Below are 23,847 nucleotides of genomic sequence, written 5' to 3'. Positions count from 1 at the left end.
GTGCCCTCCCCTCGTAAGTCTAAAAAACTTTTTTTTTTTTTAATTAAGTCGGTCCGACATTCTATCCACAAGCACAGTTATTCAAAAATACATTGCGAAAGACGGATGAAATTTGATATGAAATTTTGCAACTTAATCAGTAGTTTGTAGGGATGACGAATATTTTACGAGTGGTTATTACGTAACCAATATCATAAAGTCACAAATACCAGTGATCAATACCTTTCAAAAAGGGGTGTGATTCAAATCCTTGCTACGATCTTACTAGCGATATTTCGATTACAGGTTTTGGATCACGATAGAAAGTAACAATCGATACGATATCACTGAAATTTACCGGAGCGGTGACTTTACTGGAAAGTAACAATCGATACGATCTGTCCAATGGAAGTTCTCGAACAAAACAGAAAAGGAGAATCTGTGAATGGATTGAAAAGTGGACGAACCGTGCATTGGATTCATCGTATTATGGAATTGCATATCACTGAAATTTATCGGAGCGGTGACTTCACTGGAAAGTTTGAAGTCGGCGCTCCACTTCATGAAAGTGATCTTGACTTTCCGATATTCGCATTTGATGGTGCACTATTCCATACAAATCATTTTTAATTGCTTATGACTTAACTTTGCATATACTCCGTTTACTGCTGGCGCCATCTATTGGTAGGATATAGAACTAAATTAAACACTCTGAAGAAATGACATATATATTTAATTCAAATTTTTTCGAAAATGGTTTACTCCAATAAAGAAATTAAATAAATAGTTTTGAAAAAAAAATCAAATTAAAGAAGTAAGCTGAAATAGATAAATTAATTCTATCACACGTTACTTAAATCAGTAAATTAAGTATTAATTATCATTATTTAAATTTTATATTTAATATTAAGTAATAATTGTTAATTAATAATATGATTGAAATAACGCATATTTGGAACAAATATCTAAAAATAACAATAGCAAAATTATTTGTTATTCAAAAATTCGTGGATTATGCATCTCTAGTAGTTTGACCGTTTGTCGATCTGTACATTCGCATAACTTTTTCTCCGTTTACAGTTATCAAGATATATTTCTAAAATACATTTCAAATCATTTGTATTAATCTCTTTACATTTCAGTGCTATCTAAATAATTAAATTAGTGTGGTTTAAAAATTCAATTTTTAAAATAAATTTCCGTTGAATGAAATTTTCCTTATCGTAATCGCTATCGATGCGCATTGCAATTTGTGTTTACGTTTGTTTCTCTGTGCACATGGTTGATCCCTTCGGAAATTGAATAAACTGAGCGCGATGACTGAATTTAAACCTTTAGAAGTCTTTGAATATCCTCGTTCAGGAGTTCAAATTACAGAAGAAAATCTGTATTGGAAAAATCTAGGAGTTAGTTATTATAAAGCTTTTTATACATTTTTGGAGGGAAATTAAAATTTTTTTTAATATCCTGCAGTTTAATTTTATCTTTTGCCATGTTTATAGAATTTTCGTATAATAATAAATTTTATATTTATTTTTTTAGTTTCCATGTGCTTTCAAAGAATTTGGAGCAATTGATTACATTGATTTCTCATCACAAGAACCATACAATGCTGCTGTCACTTGTTCAGCCAAAGTAAGGCTTTTAAAATTTATAAGATATACTATATCTTTTTTTTTTTTTTGATATATGTTATGGAAGGCTGCTCGTATTAAATCTACGTTAATCGAATCCCTGTAGAATGTAATAATTTTCCTCATAGCTTAAATTAAGCTCTTTTAATTAATTTTGAAAAGTCTAATAACTATTTAATAAACAATTATAATTACATTTTTCAGTTAATGATTACAGATTATTTTATTCTTCTTATTAATAAGTTTTTTTTTGGTCTTATGCGCAAATTTACTAATTTTTAAAAGTGAGGAGGAATTTTTTTTTTTTTTTTTTTAAATTGTTGTGGTCTTATGTGCAGACTTGAAAGTGGGGGGGGGGGAGAGATATTCTTAAATATCTTAAGATTGAAGATTTTGGCAGTTATTTGTTTATGCTACCAATTCAAAAAAGAAGAATTATTAGCTTATGGCCTTACTTATATGTTTTTCAATGTGAATCTGATATTCTGTAAAAACTCACATTTATTCAAGTTTTTTATAATTTGTTCTGAGTATACTTCAACCGTCATATTTGAGATTTTTTAGGAAGTTATTTTCCTTAAGGCTGACGATGTTTTTTTTCTTTCTCTCTTCTTCACCTACATATTTTATGAATATATAGATATAATCTTAAATGAATTTGTGCAAAGTAATATTTTAGTAGTAGAAATTTTTCAAGCACCTCCTATTTGTCATTTCAATATTTGTTAGTAAAAGCTGTCGAAAAAATAATTCCTATATATTCTTTTCAATAATTTTAACAACTATTTTTACCTTATTAATTATTTCCTAATTTTTCTTTTATTTATGATCAAATTTCATCACAAAAGGCATTTTTTAGTATGAAAAGGCATTTGTATTTAGCTTACATTGCCACTTTTAAATAAAGATCATATTGGGTGAAAGAAAAAAGCATTGGGATTGCATTGGTAATATGCATGCTGAAGTAGAAGGAAATGAGACAATATTACATCCAAGTATTCAAAGAGAGATAAAAGTTTTTTTAAGTGATAAGGAAATTTTTCTCAATTGACATTAGTTTATTCCTGCATTTTGGCTGAAATGAATTTACAGAAAGATTAGACTGTCTATGTCTATTTAGGTGTTGCATGCATGATCTAATAAATAATAAAATTTATGTTTAGATCAAAGTTGGAATGCTGAAGTCCTTATACAACTCTTCGGGTTTAAAAGCAGATTATTTAAACATATTTTTCTTTATTGTTATTTAGTTAATATCAATTGTTTTTATACCTAAACCAGTTTTTTCAAATTATTTGTTCTATTCGCAAATTTACAAAAAAATTTAATTTTTTCAGGGACTTAATTATAAATTCTTTTCAAATTTTCATTGCTACTATTATTATATATTAATCAATTTGAATATTTAAAGTAATATTTTTTATACATACTCAGGGTCAGATTAAACCTCCAAGAGGCTTTTAAGCAATAAAAGTTCCAGGGTCCTTTTTCCCTTCCCCAGCTTTTAACTGAATAATAAAAGTGAAACTGTGACAAATTGAAATAATAAAACATTAAATTATAGATCATTTTAAAGAAATTTGGTTTCAGCCTATCTTATAAAAAAGAATAATTATTTCTTTAAAAAAATAACAAAGATGAGAAAACTTTTTAACACAATCTAAATTCTAAAAATTTATAATAGTTATAGGATTGATAATAAATTACAGGATTGGACATTTTTTTTTTCAAAATTATATAATTTTTTTTAAAGAAATTACAAATTAAAATAAAATTTACAAATTATAAATATTTAGGAATATTATTCTAAAATTGAAGCAATACTTGGTTTTAATTTCAGTAGGCTGAAGGGCAAAACTTTGTAATTTCAATAAAGTTTAAAATTAATTTATTCTGAAAAACTGCAAAAAGTCTTGAAGTTTTGATTTCCACCAAAGTTATGATGTTCCTAGGCAATACTTATCTTGTCTATTTAATAATCTGATTTTGTAATACAAAAAATTATTTTTCTGTAGTAAAAACTTGAAAATTACAACACATTAAAAAAAATTATAATTTAGCAAAAAAATTACTTATTAGCCCTTTCATAGGCATAGAAAATGTCAAATTGCTTGTATATATTTTACATTTCTCCTCACAGTAAATAAAAATATTATTTCCATCCAGTGTGTATGCTAAAGTAACCATTATAATTATGATATGGTTTAGTTATTTTCATCAGAAACAAATTGGATGCAAAAAAATTGTTCCTTTTTGCTAATTTTTATCTTAAATTTAATATAAATTTATATAAATTCAAATTTCATCCATCTAGGTTTAAAGTGATAGATTTTCAAAATTTTATCTAAAGATTTAAACATAGAGGAATAAAAAATTTGGAGACTTATCAAAATCACAAGGTTGAGTTTTATTGGTGACTAGCTGGTACCCAGTGCATTGCTGCCGCAGAAGAAATAATTTCGGAAATTTCGTTTGAAATTTGAAATAACTATCTTGTTTAATTAGGAATGATTGAAAGAATGTTATTTATTTTCTTGTTGACAATGAATACATTCATCAGAATTGAATGATAAATAAAGGCAAAGTATAAATAATATTTAATCTTTTTTTTTTTTTACTTTATTATTTATGTGCTTTAGAGTAGACAATATTTCTTGTTTTTCTGGCTTCAGCAAAAATAAATAAATTTTTTGGTTGTTCGACTCTTGAGCATGCAACATACAACTGGCCATGTTAAAACATGGATTTTCTAGGTTCAAGTGATTGACTTTGTGCCTTGTTAATGGTCATCTAGGATGCAAGTCGAACAGGGAACTGTAATTGTTTGAAATCAAAAGGCAAGTTGTTGGGAGAAATGGGAATGCAAGGAATGAACTATCTTCTCCATTCCGCTTTCTGTTAAGAATAATTGCCTCAATTCTTGCCAGATATTGGTTTTCTGATTCTGATGTGCATGGACAAATAGGAAATAAACTTCGTCTTTTTATTCTTGCCGCATGTTGGTCTTGAGATTTTGAAACATATGAATTTGCAATTCATAAATGATCTGCTACATTGCTCACTTGACTTTCCTCATTTGTTTGAGAAGCTCGAATTTGTTTATTTCTATATACTGTCCTGGTAGATCTGCTAAGTGACGAATATTTGAGAGACATATCTTTTGATTAAGTTATTAATGCAATATTCGCTTGTACAATTGAACTATTGTTTGCCGATTGACTGAATAAATAGAAAAAATACTGTTTGCACTGGAAACTTTCTATTACGTATAACTTACCTGGATCTGCATCTGCAATAATAATTCTATTTTGTATGTGTGAAGTAATCTCTAAATAATATATACTGTTTGTCACAGCTAAAATATTGTGCATGCTGAATTACAATATCTTTTTAGATGACTATTCATTAACGAAAAAAAATTAGCACTTGCACTCAATATTTTCGTTGTCATTTCACTCTAATTGATTGGTATCGATGATAATAATTTTATTTTGTTTGATATATATGTGATTAACTCCTAATGGCATGTGCATTTACTGTTTGCCTTTTGTCTATTCTCAGTTTTAAAATAATGTTGCATCATAGGAGCTTATGCAATAATTTGTTTGTAAATTTTATCGTGTTCAAAATAAATGCCAATAATTGTACTAGGCCTATAACCTTCGAGCAAGTGCAAGCAATATGTTGGCAATGTTTTATCGCTTTCAGATTAACAGTAAAGCAGTGCATAAAATGCATACAATCAAACAAATATTCATTTCTATATATTATGTTACAAAATTTCCTATAACTGTACTTTGCATTAAAAAAAATCATAATTATGCCTTTAATGTATTTAACCATTAATGTATTTTACTGAAAATTACTTTTTATCATATTCGTGATTTTTTTTTGTTTTTTTGTTATTGTGAGCTTGTATATGTAACCTTTTGTAATATTCTGTCAATATTTTCTTCTACCAGTGAAATTGCTATCCATGTTATCAAGGGAATTTATTTACTACATTATTCTACAGTGAAACTTGTTTGATAATAATTGATCATAGAAATTCTGTAATATAAAATATTCCCTAGTCTGCTGTTTAAATGCAAACATATATATATATATATAAATTTTTTTCATTACTTTTTTAGGTACAAATATATAATACAGCGAACAATAAGCACCAGTCATCTTTTTCAAGATTTAAGCAGGCTGCATATGGTGGTGTGTTTCGAAAGGATGGAAATCTTCTTGTAGCAGGAAGTGAAGATGGTTTTTTACGGTTATTTGAAGTGAAGATGAGTCGTTTACTACGTATATTTAAAGGACATAAAGCGTATGACAAATATAATTTTATTCTGTTTATTGCAATTTTTTAGTTGTTTCATTATGTTAAAGAGTATTAAGTACATTCTCATCAAAATTTTTGTAATTTAAACTACTTGCATTTTTAAATTCATAAAGTTTAATGAATTATTAAGAATGTTCTAAATTAAATAATTAACACTTTTTAGCTAAGGCATATGTAGTTTTATTAATTATTTTGAAATTATATGGAAATGTTTAGAAAAAATCCATTGAATTTTGTTATGTATAAAAGTCAGTTTTGTTTTGACCTCCTTTCCTCTTTTGCTATTTCTTTTTTTGTGAAATACTTGATCGAATGTGTAAGATTAAGGTAATTAATTATTTTTAATAATGACACATTTCAGTTTTGAGAAACTGAATAAACTTTATGCTATTTCTTCAATATTCGTTTAATTCGTTCATACGTATTTCTTATACTTCATGCAATTTCAATTAAAACAGCTAATTATTTAGCAATGGGTGGAAAAATTACATTCTTGTGTGTAACTATTGTCAATATTTCCATTTCATAAGAACTTCTGTCTGTTTAAAAGAACTTCTGTCTTCTTGAGTATGTGATAAAGATAATTTCAAAATTTAAACCAAACAAGATTGTCACATATCAGTCTGTATTATCTGTTCTTCTATCATTCAGTGACACATTAGCATTTTTAAATTTAATAATAAGGAAAGGCTACAATACTTGACCATACCATAACTCATTTTCTGAGACACATTTAATTTTAATGCCAGATTGTAACATCTTTGATAAACATTTTAATCTGCATTAATATTGGATTATACACAGATTTCAATGATTTAAACATAATTTTCTTTAATCTTTTTAACAAATCTTTTTTCCCTATCCTTTCCAGTGTCCCTGTAGTAAAAAAAAAAAAAAAAAAAAAAAAAAAGTAGTAAAAGTTATATTTTACCCTTTAAGCCTTCTTATTTGTCACACTACCTTAATAATGGAATCTTCAGTTTTCATCACATCATGTTGTTTAGAATGTTACCAGATCACAGAACTTTGCAGATGGTTAACTCAAATTTTAATCTTACTTTGTTCCATTTTATTTATCATCATATCAAATCTTACCATAGTTGATGCTTTGATTTTTTAAAGAAAAATCGTCCAATATTTATTTGCATCTTTTCATTTCAATGTCTGCGAATATATAATTTTATGTTGTTGGAAATGTTATTTGATATTTTCCCCATTTTGGTGGGGAAAGAATACTAATAGAAATTTCATTTTTTTAAAACATTAATACATTTGGCAAAATTTTATGACTCCTTTCTACAAAAACCTTTGTGATTGAACCCACAATGTATAAATTATGTGATAGATTTTTCATCAAAATGTACTTTTTGAAATTTTTACTTCTTAGTATCTCATCTGGACTAATGTAATTGAATGCATTTTAAATAATCTAATTTATTATTTAAACTTACTTCCCTCTCAGACATTGATTTCTAGTATCTTCACAATGAATATGATGAATCAATAACAAATAGATCTAGAGATGCTGATCTTTCTTTCTTTAATATTATATGTTGAATTTTTGGCTTTTAAAATATAAGAAATTTTAATTTTTTACTTCTTTTAAGATTTGTTTGATTTTAAACTGGACAGTATAATTAATGTGCCAGACAGTATTTAAATTAATTTGATTTTTTAAATTTTAAAATTTGTGAATTGTACTCAATATTTTATTTTAAAAATATTTACTAATAATGAAAATAAGTCAACTTATTTAGATAAGAAAACTTATTAAATTTTTTTATTAAAAAAATTTATAAAATAATAAAAACAGTTGAAAAATCTGCTAAACATGTGAAAAATTTGTTTGTTTGCTTTTGTTCCTATTTGGTATACCATATTATTAATTTTTAACCACTTTACTAAATATCACCAGAATATTAATCTTTTTTATAATATTTTTTTATCTTATATATCACAATTTTTGAAAGTAAATTGTGTTTCATTTCATGCATTTAGGTGATTCATTCTATTATGCAATGTCTTTTTTAATTTAATTTGGTAGACATTTTAAACTACCATTTTCTTTTTCTCTGCAGAGCAACTCATCGCTGCAATTTCACATCAGATGGAGTGCACATTCTTAGTTTTTCTGATGACAAAACAGTAGGATTGTGGGATATACCTACAGAAACAAAATTAAAATCATTTGAAGAACACAAGGTTATGCATAACATTCTTTCATTAGCATTCTCTAAATTTTTAGAACAGAAATACATTTAAAATGTTAGTGCATATTTATTTTGCGATAATTAAGCAATAATCGATTTTTTAAGATCTTTATAGATTGCGATAATTAAGCAATAATCGATTTTTTAAGATCTTTATAGATTTGTATTTCATTCTTAGTACTTTGAGTGACTGAATTATTTTTCATGACTTTTTAAATAAATATATGGATTATTATTATTTTTTTTCATTTAGAAAAAGGGTAGTTCTATGTAAATATCATTTTTCTCATATATGATAACAATTAAACACAATTTTTAAATCATTGTTTGAATACTGTATAGTTAAATAGCAAATCTATCCATGACTGTATTGTTTTGGAAAAGAATTAGGAATTGTTCATTGAATAAATACAAGTTCATATACTTCTTTAAGATATTGCATTAATAATGCTCTTAGTTCAAGCATTTTTAGTTTTGTACTTCTATTTTATAATCTTTCATTTTTAAACTAATTCATAATAGATATTCTTTTAAATAAAATTTGTCAGGATTTTCTCTGGTTGAATAAAACAGTTTTAGAAATTATGAAGAACATGTTTCTGAAAATTCTGTTATGTCTACTTATCATCAGTTAACCATTTTTCTAATTCCTTAAGTGTCGTATATTTTTGTTCCTAATGGACTTTGCTTACTGTGAGGATTTTTCGTAGGCAAAGTTTCTTAATTCTATTCCTCTTGTAATTCCAAACAGAAAATTATTTAAATTTGTTCAAGAAGAAATTTCAAATAACTGACAACAATTCTAATTAGGATAATTGATTAATATTCTTTCATGGTCATATTTTTAATGTGTTTGATTTCTCTTTTTTATCTGTTATTAAAAATTTTTAATTTATGCAGCAAATGATTTAATCAAACCAAGATCACGTAATTGTCCAATAAAATCGAGATAGTATCCACTATTAATTAAATATTTGAATGTTTTTTCTCAGCATTATTTTATTATTTAAAAGCTAAATAATAAATTTTATTTCTAAATCCACACACATTCCCTTCCCCATTTTCTTCTTTTTCTTTGTAGCTCTTATGAAGACAAATTATTTTAGAAAATATTTGTTTTTGTTTTTAACCTCTAATTATCTTTAATACAAGACCATGTATATCAAAAATAGAAAAATGAAATGTTACCTATTATTATATATATTTATTTAGAAAATGTCTTCTTACCCTGTGTGTGTATTAGGTAAATATTTTATGCAATATAAATATTTTCTACTACTGATGCACTTTTTTTGTCTACTTTTAATACTTATTTTGATTTAAGTTTAAGTATAAATGAGATCTTAAATGAATTCCATTCCATGAGTCAACAAGTATTTTTTCCTTCATTCTTTTAAAGTGTCATTCTTCAATACAATTTTAATATATATTGAACTGAAGCAAATTGAAGTTAAGTGATAATAATAGAATCTTTCTCAATTGCTTTTAATGTTGATGTATTATGATGTATTAATGTTGACTTATTTTTTATAGGATTATATAAGAGCTGGTGCTGTCAGTCAATCTTCTCAGGACTTATTTATTTCAGGTAAACTAAATTATTTGTTATTCTAATAGAAAAAGATTTCTTAAGTTTATAAACCATATAAGTGTAAATTGTATTATTTAAAAAGGTTTTTTTAGTAAATGTTATTGCTTATCAGCCAGCTCTTTTAAAAATTGTATTTCTTTAAAGATTTTAAAAATAATCTGTTTCATATTATTCATCATAATTTTTTTTAATGAAAGAGGAAGAATAGAAAACAAATTACAACAATATAATTATATCCCAATAGATTTTTAACTGAAAATATATATTGGTAAAACTTTAAACCTGCTTGAAATTTAATTTTTTTTTTTTTTTTCTTTTACATTTTAGGTTCATATGATCATACAGTGAAGTTGTATGATGCACGTACTGGCAGTTCGGTGATGACTGTAGATCATGGAGTTCCTGTAGAATCAGTTCTCATGTTTCCTTCAGGAGGACTTTTTATCTCAGCTGGTAAAACATGCATATTTTTTCTAGTATTCAAAATTATGGAACAATATTCCAAAGCTTGACTTTTGTCAAAATCTACTTATTGTTGTGCATAGGAGCATTATTTCATTATTTTCTTCCAAAAAGCTATGTTTATCCAATTTGTATCTAAAAAGGCAACCTGCCTACTTACAGACCAGCCAGTTCGATTTTTAACTGTTGGATTTAGCACATATACATTTGCCACAAATGCATCTCAAAATTATTGGTTTTTGAAATTTTTTATTAAAATTTTAATTATAAAATTTCTTTTGCCATAAATATTATTGCACAAAATTGATTATTACATCATTTTATTGTTTAATAAGTTAAATCTACACTAATACCAGTTTTTTTTTTTTTTTTTTTTTCCAAATTTTGAAAATTTTATAGTTTTCAACAACAAAATGTATTGTTGTATTGAAAATCAAACTGTTTTCTTTTTCATTAAATATTTAATCTCATGATTTTCTTCCGCTATTGAAACTAAGGAAAAAGGTTTCTGTTTAATATTTGTGTAGTTTACATGATTAATTGGATAAATTTAATGATGGTTTTGTGAAAGTTATTAGATAGATTATGGTTATTAGATATAAGCAGGTAGTTATGTTTCAATAGTCATAGATGTCATTATTTAATAATCTTTTATAATTTGATGCTTGAAAATATTTATTGATGAGAAATTTAACTGAAGGTAAACAGTCAATATTTTTGGTGAACCTGCTGAGTTGCTAAAAATGGATGGCTTGAAATACGTTAGCTTGCTAAATTATAATTACACCTACCTTTCATTCCACAAACTTCTTTAATAAGTAACTATTAGGTAATAGTGTAATTAGTGGTTGAAAAGAGCTCTTTTTCATTCTTTTTTCCCTTTGCTCTTCATTTTAAGCACAAAAAACATTCATTCAATGAAATGAAGTATCTTGAAATCAGGATTGATAAAAGGGGGGGGGGGAAACCAGGGAGATTAAATGTGAATGCCACTTCCTCTTGTAATTTTTGTGAATTAGCTACCCTTAATAGCCAGTATGAATTTCTGAGTTTGTTGAAGTATTATTTATGTAAAATGAGGTATAAAAGTGGCAAGCAAATAAAAATTATAAACCAAATAAAATGTTTTTAAAAAGTATTTTTTTATTGATAAAATAATTTTTAATCATTTCTAAACTCAAAAATGAAATGCAGTTATGTCCAATGTGAAATAATATAAATAAATAATCAGGTACATCAATTCAAAATTAGCCATTGCTAAATCAAATCTCATGTTGATGGAATAGTAAATGAATGCAGCTATTAGGTGATATTTCTCAAATACTGATTTTAGTTTCTTTCAACATTTTCATCTAAAAAAATTGAAATGCATTTAATTTAGCTAAAAATTGCATAAAAATAAAATGCAAGAATTTTTGAAATAAAAAAATAGAGTTATCTTGAACGTGTAAATATTATTTAAAAATAATGTGTAGTTAGAAAGTTTTTTTTTATGAATTTATATATTTATTAAAGAGCATTTGTATGTGTGAAATGATGTTTAAATGATTTTTACAATTTAATTCTGAAATATGTTTTCTATTCAGTTGAATTTCTGGAAGTTCAACATATGTAATTTGGAGCAGGATTAAAAATTTCAGTAAATCTTTTTAAAAGTCACTATTTGAATTTTTATTATCAGTAGAAATATTCTCTGCATTTTAAATTGTGTCAAAACTTTTTGAAAATCATAAGAAAATGAACATTTGTTTTGATTTAACAACTTAAAAGCTGAACTTTTTGACAAAAAGTATTCTTGAGCATTAGAAATGAGAGACTGCTGAAAGAAACAGCAAATACCCTCTCTTCACTTCAATTAGGAATAATATCTGCATTAAGGAGTGCAGAGAATTTACTAACTGAGTACCATGGTTGTTATTTTATTGATTTGCAAGTTATTCATAATGAATTAAAAAATATATTTGAAGATATAGAACTGAAATTAACATCACTTGAAGAGTAAAATTTTACATTTTAAGGCAGTGTGAAACACATTCTTGTGTTACAGTTTTTTCAAAGATTACTGAAGAATAAGTGATCAAAAAAGACAACAATTTAACTTATTTCTTATATAATTACAATTGGGGGGTGTCCGTGGTGCACATTTTAAGGCTCTTAAGTGTATTTGAGTCAAATTAGTTCTATGATCTGTTCTGTTGCTAACAGACACCCTTTTCCTTTCATTAGTATTAAGAGGCTTCTTCATTATTTTTTTGCCAGATTTTATAATACTGTATAAATAAAAACAAAATTTGCTTTCTCATCATTTGAACTTTCATGATGTTTAAGTTATTTTCATAGATTATTTTTCTAAAAAAAAAAATTGAGGTATTCTATAAGGATCTTCATATTTCAGGTGGGACAAGTTTGAAGGTTTGGGATCCAGTTGCAGGAAGATTGCTTTCACAAGTGATTCAGCACCATAAAACTATCACTTCTCTTTGTTTTGCAAGTAATGGAAGGCGTTTAATGTCTGGATCATTAGATAGGTATAGTGTATATTATAAACTTATTTTCATGTAAACTTGATTCTATAATACATCTGATATTTTATACTGTTATTAATATCAAAAATTTTTTTAATCAAATATCAAAAACTATACAGATTTTATCTACATATGGTATATTTTAATAAAGTGAGATATTGGACAATAAAATTAACATGATTCTTTTTTTTTTTTTTTTTTAAGTTTGTAAACTTATCCACTGTTTTAGCAAACTCATTCATTATTATTTTATTCAATAAGAATAATGTATCTGCCATCCTTTTTTTATATAAATATATGTACTTTAGTATTTCCTTAGCATATTATCTATAAATTATTTCAAACACACTGACAGTTAGTACTTTAAAAAAAGTTTTGTCTTGTATGTGATTACTTGAATGATAACTTTTATCTAAAAGACATAAATGGCTATATTTTATATGAAATTTTTGTATTTTATTTTGAACAATTTAGGCTTGTTACAGTAATAATAGTTTTCATTTATTTATGAAATTGCAACGTTTTCAATATTTGATATGAATTTTTTTTTTCACTGTAATATGAAAAAAAATCTACAGATTGTTAGCAAAAGTTCTATTAAGAATTATTGCAACACGTATGAGATAAGAATGTCATAATCATTCCTGATGTGAAAGTATTATCTTTAGTATGTGTTGGGTCTGAGTTTCTGTGTTTTATGTCTTGAATTAATTTCTAAATTTGTAGAGATGTATATATTTAAATAGTGCCTTGTTCTGAAGATTATTTTTACTAATATAGTATTTAATAATCCATGAAATTTTGTAAATTGCATGAGAATATATTTAATTAATAAAACATTTCTGACAGTATTAAGTTTTTATTATTGTTAATCTCTTTACTATATAATTTCATAATATGAAACTTTTTTACAGGCACATCAAAATATATGATGTAACATCATATGAAGTTGTTCATACACTGAATTATCCATCACCAATTTTAAGCATTGCAGTTGCTGTAAGTTATTTTAGTTTCTATATAGTATTTAGTTTTTATATGTAATGAAAATGTTATTTAATTATTTCTAAAATTCTTTCATTCTGGAAAAAAAATTTAATTGTTGATATTTAATTACTACGTACATATTTTTCTGCACATGAAATTCTTAACTTTTTCCCTTGAATTTGTGGTGTTATTAAATTAAAAGTTTATCTATTTTTTGATGTTTTTGTATCTATTGTAAATTCAAAATTACAAACAAATGCATTATGTATGTGACATATTCCAAATAGCTAAAACCTTTTTTCCTATTGTTGCTGAATTCATGGGATTAGAATTTTTTTTTAAAACATTGTGATAAAGTTATGTTGAAATATTTCTTCTCTAATATAATGTATCATTTTCGACTAATTGGAGAAATAATGAATTCTGTCAATTATTTTGCTTTTTCTTAATGATGATGATAGCTTTATTTAGTTTGAACATTTACAGATTGAATCAATAACTTTATTTGTATATTGTCAACAATTCCAAACTCATAATTTATACTCATTACTTTTAAATTAATGTATTGAAGAAATATGATTCACTAAAGTTTTATCATGATGCTTTCAAGTATTCATATTGATTCTGAGCTTTTACTTGAATTCTGAAACCATGATATTTTTGATCAAGTTTGCAATGTCTGGGGATTTATTGTAATTTTAAAAAATTTCATGTGAAATTTTGATATGTGCATGTTGAGTTTTTTTTTACTCACAATTGTATGCATGATTAATTGTATAATATTTTCAGCATCTTGTAATGTATATTTTTTGTTGTTTTGATTTTATTTGTCCAATTTTTCAGTTTTACAAATATTTACATTTTTTCTCCTTTTTCTGCTAATTAGCTTTAAACTTCATAAAAGCTCTTATATAATGATTTGCTTAAAATATTTTAGAAATGATAGTTGATATGTAAGGTTTAAGTTAGATTAAGTTTTCTTTCATTAATATTGATTTATCTGCATTACTGAATATAGAAAATGGTTCATTTGTGTTTCAGTTTCACATCACAAAGTATTATGAGTTTTTTAGTATTGTAATTTAGACTTCATTGTAATATCTGTTATTTCCAATTTTAAATCATACATATGAAGACAAAATTCAACTTCAGATAAAATTAACTATATTTAATGGTGACAAGTACTTATTTACAAATGAAGATAAAATTGTTAATGATCTTATAGTGTAAATAAAATAATTGGTACCCACCAGGCACTGTTCTGTAATTGGAAGCAAATATGAGAATCTTTTGAAATAGATTCATGTTCAGACAATATGATTATTTTTTTTTTTTTTTAAAGTATAAATCTCATGTTTCCATTCACACTATTTGGATACCAGTCTCTGAATACAAATATTCCTTCTTGCATGTGCTATTGCCGAGGCAAAGTTATAGGATGCTATCATCAGTCATAATTTTCAAGTTGGTGTAGTGGTTCTATATATTTTAATGCTCTCCAAATGTCAAAAGTATTAGAAAGAATATTGAATTTAATTCTACATCTTTCTTTCTTCTGTTAAATACATGCCCATTACAATAGTCATTCCTAATTCAAATCTATAGTTTTTAATTTAGATTCACTATGTGGTGTTTATTCTCATGGTGGTTTATTTGTGAGCTTCAAAATAATTTAGATGGGGGCAAAAAGTTTTAAAAAATATTCCGAATTTTCAATGAAAATTTATAACTTTTATCTTTGGAACACTTTTATGTCTTGTCCTGGCCTTTTTCGTTGTTGGTTTATTTTAGAAGCTCATAGCTATCATTTAAACAATAACATTGGAAACATTCTGCTTATTCAAATAAGTTTTGAAAATCTGTTTCCAAATTGGACAGTCACCAATAACTTTTTAATCCAGCACATTGTGAGATTATACGAGTTTTGTAAAAATTAAATTTGTGTTGTTTTAAAAGTTCCACAGTAACTTTGAGAAACAAAAGTATTTATGTGAGATAAATGTAATTTCCAAAAAAAAAAAATTATATTTTCATTGACATTTTCCTTTGTTCTATAAAAAGTCTTACCTACTATAAAAATGCCTAATTTTCATTCTGGTTTGAAATGTATAATTATGAGTTTAATTGTAGATTTAAAATAGAGAACATTGTGATGAAAGAAAAACATAGAGAATAAGTGATGAAAGAGAAAATGTTAAAAAATAGCAAAAAGGAAGGAGAGAAAAAAAAAATTTCAACTAGTATATTAACCCATCACAACTTCTTTAAAAAAGAAGTGGGATGGTGAGGGATTATTTAGCACTTTATGTTACTATGTTCATTAATTATTTGACATTTTAATACAAAAAAATGTATATAATTTTTTTTATATTTTATTTACCACTTAAATTATTGAATTATTCAATATTGCTGAATTCTGAATATTTTTATTTCTTAAGAGAAGCCTGATTGTAATCAATAGAAAGTTAAGTAGAGATTTTATGATGTTATATATAAAGAAAGGAATGATTATATTTTCTGTAGATCAAGCTCTAGTATTTAAATAACTGTTTATTATTATTATTATACTGTATTACTTGAATGAAGCACAAATATTTAATCCTAACTGATTTAAAATCCTAAATGATTTAAATGTTTATACATGTCTTATATTCAGTTATTTTCTTTGAAACTGAATTCTGATTATTACTTCTAATTCAATAAAATTTCTGAATCTAATATTATCCAATCATTACATTTACTATTGTTGTTAACATAAAATTTAAGATTTCCTCTGTCTTACTTTTTAGCATTTGTCTATATTTTTATTTTATTTAAGAAATAAAAAGATTATATATATATATATATATATATATATATATATATATATATATATATATATATATATATATCATATCCGAAATTTCCCTATATCAGTTTTGTATTTTTATTTATTTATTATGTTTTTTTAAGCCTGATGATAAAGCTGTTGGTGTGGGAATGACAGATGGATTGTTTTCCTTGAGACATATGAAACCATCAAAAGCACCAGAAGAAACTAAGCAGAAAAAAAGTACTTTCTATCAGTATCGCTTATATGGAACAGATTTCAAGCCTACTGATGTAAAATAAATTTCGTTATTATTTCATATACTTTCTTTTATATATAAGTATAACTTATATTTATCTTAACACTGGAACTACCAGGCCAGTCATAATGAGTGATCAATTTCTGATAGAATCTATGTCTATCTTACTGTCTGATAGTTCTTATGTTATTTTTTGATAAAATTATTCATTTTTAACTTTAATATCTGAAAGTTTGTTGCTTTTGAACATTTCATTTGATCTGTTAACCTTTAGTTGTAAATCAGTTTTAGATCATGTTATTTTATAAAAATTACCGAGTTTTTTTTAATTATTTAAAAGAACATTTTAATAAATATCAAATTATTAAAATTACTAACATAACGCTTTTTTTTTTTTTTTTTTTCCAAATTAATGATTTTCAAGAAAGGTATTATTTTAAGTTGAAAGTGGCTCATATGAGGAACTGGAAAAAATTTTATTACAAATGCATGTTACTTGTTTTACAATTAATTAACCAAATGTATTTCTTCCCAAGTGACTTCCATCTAAATTTTGAATTTTGAGACAAATATAAAATAAATTCATTGTAGAAGTTAAAAATAATTTTTAAATTCTAAAAATTAATACAACTACTAATGAAGTTTTAAAACAAAGGCCAATAAAAATTCAATCTGATGAGTTACTTATTGTTTCAATTGTAACTTCAGAAAATATACTGCTGATCAAATCTATATTATTAAAATATTTACTTGCATAATTATTATCATACCAGTATTTATTACACTGTTCTTAATGTCATTAGATTTTTTTTTAAAGTCAAATTATTTTGTTGTTGATATTTTAATGTTCTTGGATTATATTGTGGATATATTTCCTTGTCATTTTTTCATAATGAACTTCTTATGTTATTGATTGATTTTTTTTGTTCGTTTTAGAGTGATGTTGTTGTTCCTGAAAAGAAAAAGAAAATTTATAAACAATATGAAAATTACTTGAGAAGTTTTGAATCTACCAAAGCTCTAGATACAGTTTTGAAAGTAAGGTTTATTAAAGTAAATCATCTTGCTTATTAGCTTACATATATATATATATAATATATATATATGTTTAAAGTCTTTCATTTCTGTGTGTATATGTTATTGTTAAAGTATGAAATTTTTTTATTCCATAGTATGTTTAATTGATTGATTGAATAATGAATTAAATGATCAACATAAAACATACTTGTATATTGTGATTTAACTATTTCATAGAATAATGATTTAAGTAATGAGTAAGTGTAAAATAATTTGCATGTTTCATTCTGCTTGTTAATGTTAATTATGTACAGATTAATTTTAATTAAAATTCCAATTTCAAAGGACTGTAAAACCAGAGATTTGAAAAATGTTCATAAAAATGCATTATGTCAAAAAAAAAAAGTGCTTTAAAAATAATTTTTAAGTAACTATTTTAATAATCTGTGTTAAAAAAATAATTTCAGTGTGCCTTAATGTTAATAATATTTTGTATGTTGTCAGACAACATGTGCAACTAGATAATGTCTCATTCATTTAATTTTTTTTTACTGTTATAGAATAATAAGTTATATTATTATTAATTTAAAGTGTGAAATTATTAATTTATTTCACTGGTTTTTATTAGTTTTTTCATGAAAGCTGAATAATGCATTTAACATATATAATTTTGTTCCCATTTCATTTTCTTTAAATGAAAATAACTATAATTATAAAAAGGAATTTATTATAAACATTTTCTTTTTAAAAATTGCATATTGATTCTTTCTTTAATATAATTGGTCTATAAGACCATCATTTGTGGTTAAAAAACACTTTTATTTCTGAATATGCAAATTTTATTAAAATTCTTCTTGCAAAGCAGCATAAGTTATAAAGCTTATGACGATCAAATAAAAACTTAATATTCTGAGCATAAACACTATTAAATGTACGGTTCCCATTAAAAAATTAATATTTTTTCATTGATCTTTTGAGCACTTTCATAATTCTTAATTATTTGCTAATATTTATCATTGCTCTGTTTTTAGAAAGATATTAAGCAAATTTTGCTTCAATTAACAGTGTTATTCTAATTTCATAAATTTGTCTTATGCTTTTCAAGTAAAACCAATATAATGGTAATATGAACTGCTATTAAATATCTAAAAATATCATTAAAGCAACATTAATAAAAAATACATAGTTCCCCCCCCCCTTTAAAAAATTTATGTAAAGTGAAATGAAAAGCATTCAGGTACGTGATAGTTTGTGAGATTCTATCTTCAAGAAATTAGTTGATTCTTTTACTTGGTAATGCATATGTATTCATTAAAATAATTATTATGCATGTGATTTACACTTGATATCAATTGATTTGTATAGAAAATAATTATTTATTAAACAGTTTACATACACTGAAATACTATTTGAAATTCAGTTCTCTTAAATGTATTCTTTTCTTTCAGGATAAAGTCCAGAAAGATAACCCTGAAATTACTATTAGTGTGATGATGGAGCTCATCCGAAGAGGTGCAATCAAAGCAGCCATGGCAGGCAGAGAAGGAGAATCCTTATTACAGCTGCTTAAATTTGTTACAAAGTAAGTTATGAAGATGATACTAAATGAAATATCAGAACTGCCGTGTGATAATTCTAATGCCATTAAATTTTTTTTCTTTTTTTTTTTTTTCTTAATGAAATACTTACTTTTTAAATTATAAAAAAAGATGGATAATTTTTTATAATTCTAGTCATTATTTATGTGTCTGGTTGAATTCTAAGTAGAGTCTATAAAAATATGGCGTTTTGTAAAACATTTTTGTGTAAAAGTCAAATGCTTTGAATGATTCAGACATCACAAAAACATTTTAACTATAAGGCCCATAACTATAGCAATGTTTTTATTGTTAGATTTAATTTAAAGCCGTTTCAATTTTTTTCAAATATTTTAATCATACATTTTTGCCATTGTTAAAAATATATTCAGAAATAGGACACTTTCTTTAATATTCAATTTTCACCTTCATTTTCAGATTGTGATATACACAAATAGAGAGTAAAAAAGCAAAGCAAAGTAAAGGAATATGATGTTGTCCAAAATTCTTATTATATTATTTATTATTATGATGTTTCTGCTTTACAGGTACATTGGAGATCCTCGATTCATGAGAGTTCTTATAGATGTTGGATTAATACTTCTTGGTAAGAATTCTTGTTTTTAATTGTAGGTAATTGCAAATTATGATTAAAAATTACCTTGGATTGTGATTATTCATGAATTAATTATCAGCAATTACATTTCAAATTCAGTGAAACTGTAGAATTGTTTACTTGATATTATATAGAAATTTTTACATTTTACCCTTCCCATTCCTAAGTTCATTCAAATTCGGGTACCTCATAATATTGGAATGCATTTCTCTTTCAGAAATCCCCTCAAAAACCACATCTTATTAAGAGCGCTGATATTCAAAAGAAAACATAGACTTCTTTATGGCTATTAACCACATGTGTATTTGGAATCTTTTGAGAGTTCTCTGAAAACCGCCCTGTCCTCCAAGTGCATCTGGCTGAGCTTATCAAATAAAGAAAGCATGTCCCTACAGTATTCAATCAATCACACTTAATATGAATGCGGGGGGGGGGAGAGAATTAAGCAATCGTATCCATTTCAGGCAGCCACCATAGTTTTGTTGAACAGGCATTTGGAGGCCTTTCAGTTTTGATAGTTAAATGCTTATAATTTGTATATATGTTATGGTCAATGTGAATAATCATTTATTATTAATACTAAACGGTCATTATTAATAATAACCAAATAAGCTGGTTAAAGTGAATAATTTATGAGCATTTATTACATTAACCTGTTGTTATTATTAATAATAACCAATAAAGTTTGGTCATGGTCAGTTTTTTGCATTTTTTTATGTGTTGACTACAGCTAGACAATATCAGTTGATTGTTTATTTTACAAGTTCCTGTTCATTTAAAGAATAATCCAAAGTTATCTTCAGTTCCCAAAATATTGGTAGAACTGCTTTTATAGACATAGCATCTTATTTACCTGTAAAAACGAGACATGTGCTATGTTTAGGAGTGATAAATCACGCTTTAGTTTTTAGGCAAAACCATGTCTGATTTTAGAAAACTTAACCCCAAAATTATATGCAAGGAATAGTTATATATAAAAAACAACATACCCTTGTGCTCTTATTTATTTTTTTTGTGTGGGTGTGGGTCTAAGGGCTTATATATGGAAGAGCCAGCCCCCCCCCTTCCCCCCAATCTTCGTAGGATTTTCACACATCTGTAATTTAATTAATGTCTATAAGGCATAAGCAAGAAAGAGAAAAAAATTCTCATTTTGCCAGACGTCTTTTTTCTTTTCCCAATTTCTCTTATTTATGTGAATTTAATATCCACGCGTTTTGAAGGGAATAGAATTGAGATTTAACTTTATTTTGGGCAATATTTTTATTACAATGCTAAGTCTGCATATTGTGCAGATCGAATCTATTTACTCTCAAATTTATTGGTGTCTAAAGTGTTTTATTTTCTTAACCCGTTTTGGATGGATGCAAAGAAAGAAGTGCTTGCACATGATGGCCTCAAGCAGTATGCCGGTAGTCCATACAGGCGCTCATTTTAATTCATAAAAAGTACTCTTTGCCTAGAAATGAAACAATTTTTAAATATATAACAAAAATTTAATATTTTTAATCATGATTAAATAAGTATTAAAAATACTCTATATTTAATAATAATAAAAAATTTTAATGTTGTACATTTTATTAAGATTGATAGTACTTAAGGTAACAAATATAAGGTTGATTAAAAGTATAAAAACATAATAAATAAATGTTTGCAATTAATATTTTAAAATATTTCTTAAAATTGTAATAATTAATGACTCAAACCTGTATAAAACTCTCAAACCGCAAATCAGTGTGGAGAACAACATTGCACAATGTATATTCATACATTATGCAATGTTGAATGTGTCTTGTTTGTTTGAATTATCTTGTTTGCATTTGTTGAATGCATCTCATTTGTTATTCAATGTTGAATGAATGTATTGTCCCATTTTTTTATCTTACTCTGAACAAACTATGCATCTTTTTTCAATCATCTATTTTACTAAAAATAATTTAATATTTTTATATGGCCATCCGAAAAATCCATAGATCAATTTATATATTTATATGCCCCCCCCCCCTCCCTCAGAGAGACGTTTGGTCTTGTAGCCATGATTGTAGAAATGAAACTGAGAGGAATAAAACTCTTGCTTAAATTATAACAGTCACTTCAAAATGAGCATGTATTTCCCTTTACATTGCCAAACATGTGTTTCTGTTTATACTTGTGAGAATCTAATGATTCACAGACACTTGCCCAACCATAATTTGATCTTGAAGAGAGAAATACTAATATATGGAACCAATCTTTTGATAAAAATATGTTTTGAGAAAAGCCATCTAATAGAAATCATTCCATTCCAAAAGCCTCAAGGATGCAGCATTTGACCCTGAGGAAAATCCATTTGCAATTAAAATTTTTAAAAGTATCGGGTTAGTGCAAGAGGAAATTTACACTTTTTATCCCATCTATGTCGAATCTTATTAGTTGCATATTTTAAAATGAAATACAGATTGTCTGGTTAAAACGTTGTTTAAATATTATGTAAATATTGAAATAAATATTAAAATTTAAAAAATAAACATTTAAAAATAATTTTTAGATTTTTTTTTTCAACAAAACTATGCATTATTATAAAACAAATAACCTAGGCTTAGACAATACACGGGTTTACATATGCGTACATGTACAAATGTGCTTAATTTTTTTTGGCAAAGGTAATTAAAAAGTGTTTAAAATTACTTAATTTTCGCATTTCTCACTATGCACCCTGTAGAGCTTTAATTTTTTTTAAATTTTATTTGCGTCATAAGAATTTCTCTTATTACTATTTTATGGATTAAAATTGATAACTAATAGATACCTTTCATCTTTACTTTTATATAAACTACATTCTCCCATTTTTAATATTGTCTGTTATTTGAAAACTGCATAAATATGCATTACTGCTTTCATTATTTCTAGTAAAATGTTTTACAATTCTTTTAATTGCAGAATTGTATGGCCCTAAATTTAATGATCCAGAAACGAGGAAGATGTTTCAGGTTCTGCAGGATGCAGTGGACAACCAAGTCTTATACATGCAAGAAATGGAAGAAATTCAGGCTGTCATTCAGACTATCTTAGTTTCCACATACTCGCAAGAAGATGAAGAAGAAATGATGCTGCCCAAAGCAATATCAAATACAATACCTGTCCAAACATGATTAATGTTTTCATAGTTGTTTTTATACATTATGTACATTTTGTAATTAAATTACTTCATCTCTTTTTATTTTTTATTATTCTGTGTAGTATCCTAAAGTTCATTCACAGAAATTTCATTATGAAGTAAATTTTCTATGCATATATATGGAATGGAAATTTATAGAATTAAGTGACTTTTTTTGGAACTTTTCCTCATCACATAATCATATTTTAAATGCAGTTCTACCTCAATCATATTTTAAATCCAGTAGATCCTTCCATTTGTTATATCACTGCAAAATTGGGCTTAATCTAATAAATAATTAAATTTTTGTGACAAATGTTTACATTATTCAAAGTTATTTTATTTGTTTTTAATTGCCCAGATATTCTCTTTGTCTAGTATTAATGCAATTAGTTCTTATAAAATTTGTTTCCAGATCTATAATGATGTGTATTTCTTGTGAAAATGTTTTACTACTCTATATTAAGGGAAATACATCCAAAAGTGTAGCCTGTAATACAGTAGAAATATTTGTTCTGCTGTTCTTTAGTCCTATTTTTATTGCCAAAAAAAATCAATCCTTTAACAAATTAAAATTTAATATATTAAAAAATTTTAAGTGATCAGTCTTTATTAAAATTTTACTTTTATTAAACTGTGACTTTTTATTAAAATTAATCAAGATATTCATTACAATTCATTCAAAATGAGTAGATGGATATATTAATATGAT

The 23,847-nt window shown here is 25.5% G+C and overlaps 1 protein-coding gene across 1 annotated transcript; it reads left to right on the top strand.

The window, feature by feature from the left end:
* Positions 1-1,237: 1,237 nt before the first annotated feature.
* Positions 1,238-23,205, top strand: LOC129969558 (U3 small nucleolar RNA-associated protein 15 homolog). Its single transcript, XM_056084180.1, has 13 exons — positions 1,238-1,385; positions 1,522-1,614; positions 5,747-5,931; positions 8,025-8,148; positions 9,690-9,744; positions 10,075-10,200; positions 12,605-12,737; positions 13,649-13,733; positions 16,674-16,823; positions 17,726-17,827; positions 19,255-19,388; positions 19,932-19,990; positions 22,919-23,205. The coding sequence occupies exons 1-13, from the start codon at positions 1,296-1,298 to the stop codon at positions 23,128-23,130; spliced, it is 1,548 nt and encodes a 515-aa protein (XP_055940155.1). The 5' UTR covers positions 1,238-1,295; the 3' UTR covers positions 23,131-23,205.
* Positions 23,206-23,847: the final 642 nt, after the last annotated feature.

The sequence above is a fragment of the Argiope bruennichi genome, chromosome 5 (genome assembly GCF_947563725.1).
Source record: "Argiope bruennichi chromosome 5, qqArgBrue1.1, whole genome shotgun sequence".
NCBI classification, from domain to species: domain Eukaryota; kingdom Metazoa; phylum Arthropoda; class Arachnida; order Araneae; family Araneidae; genus Argiope; species Argiope bruennichi.
The sequence above is the reverse complement of the archived record's forward strand: the minus strand, read 5'-3'. Positions and strand labels throughout refer to the sequence as shown.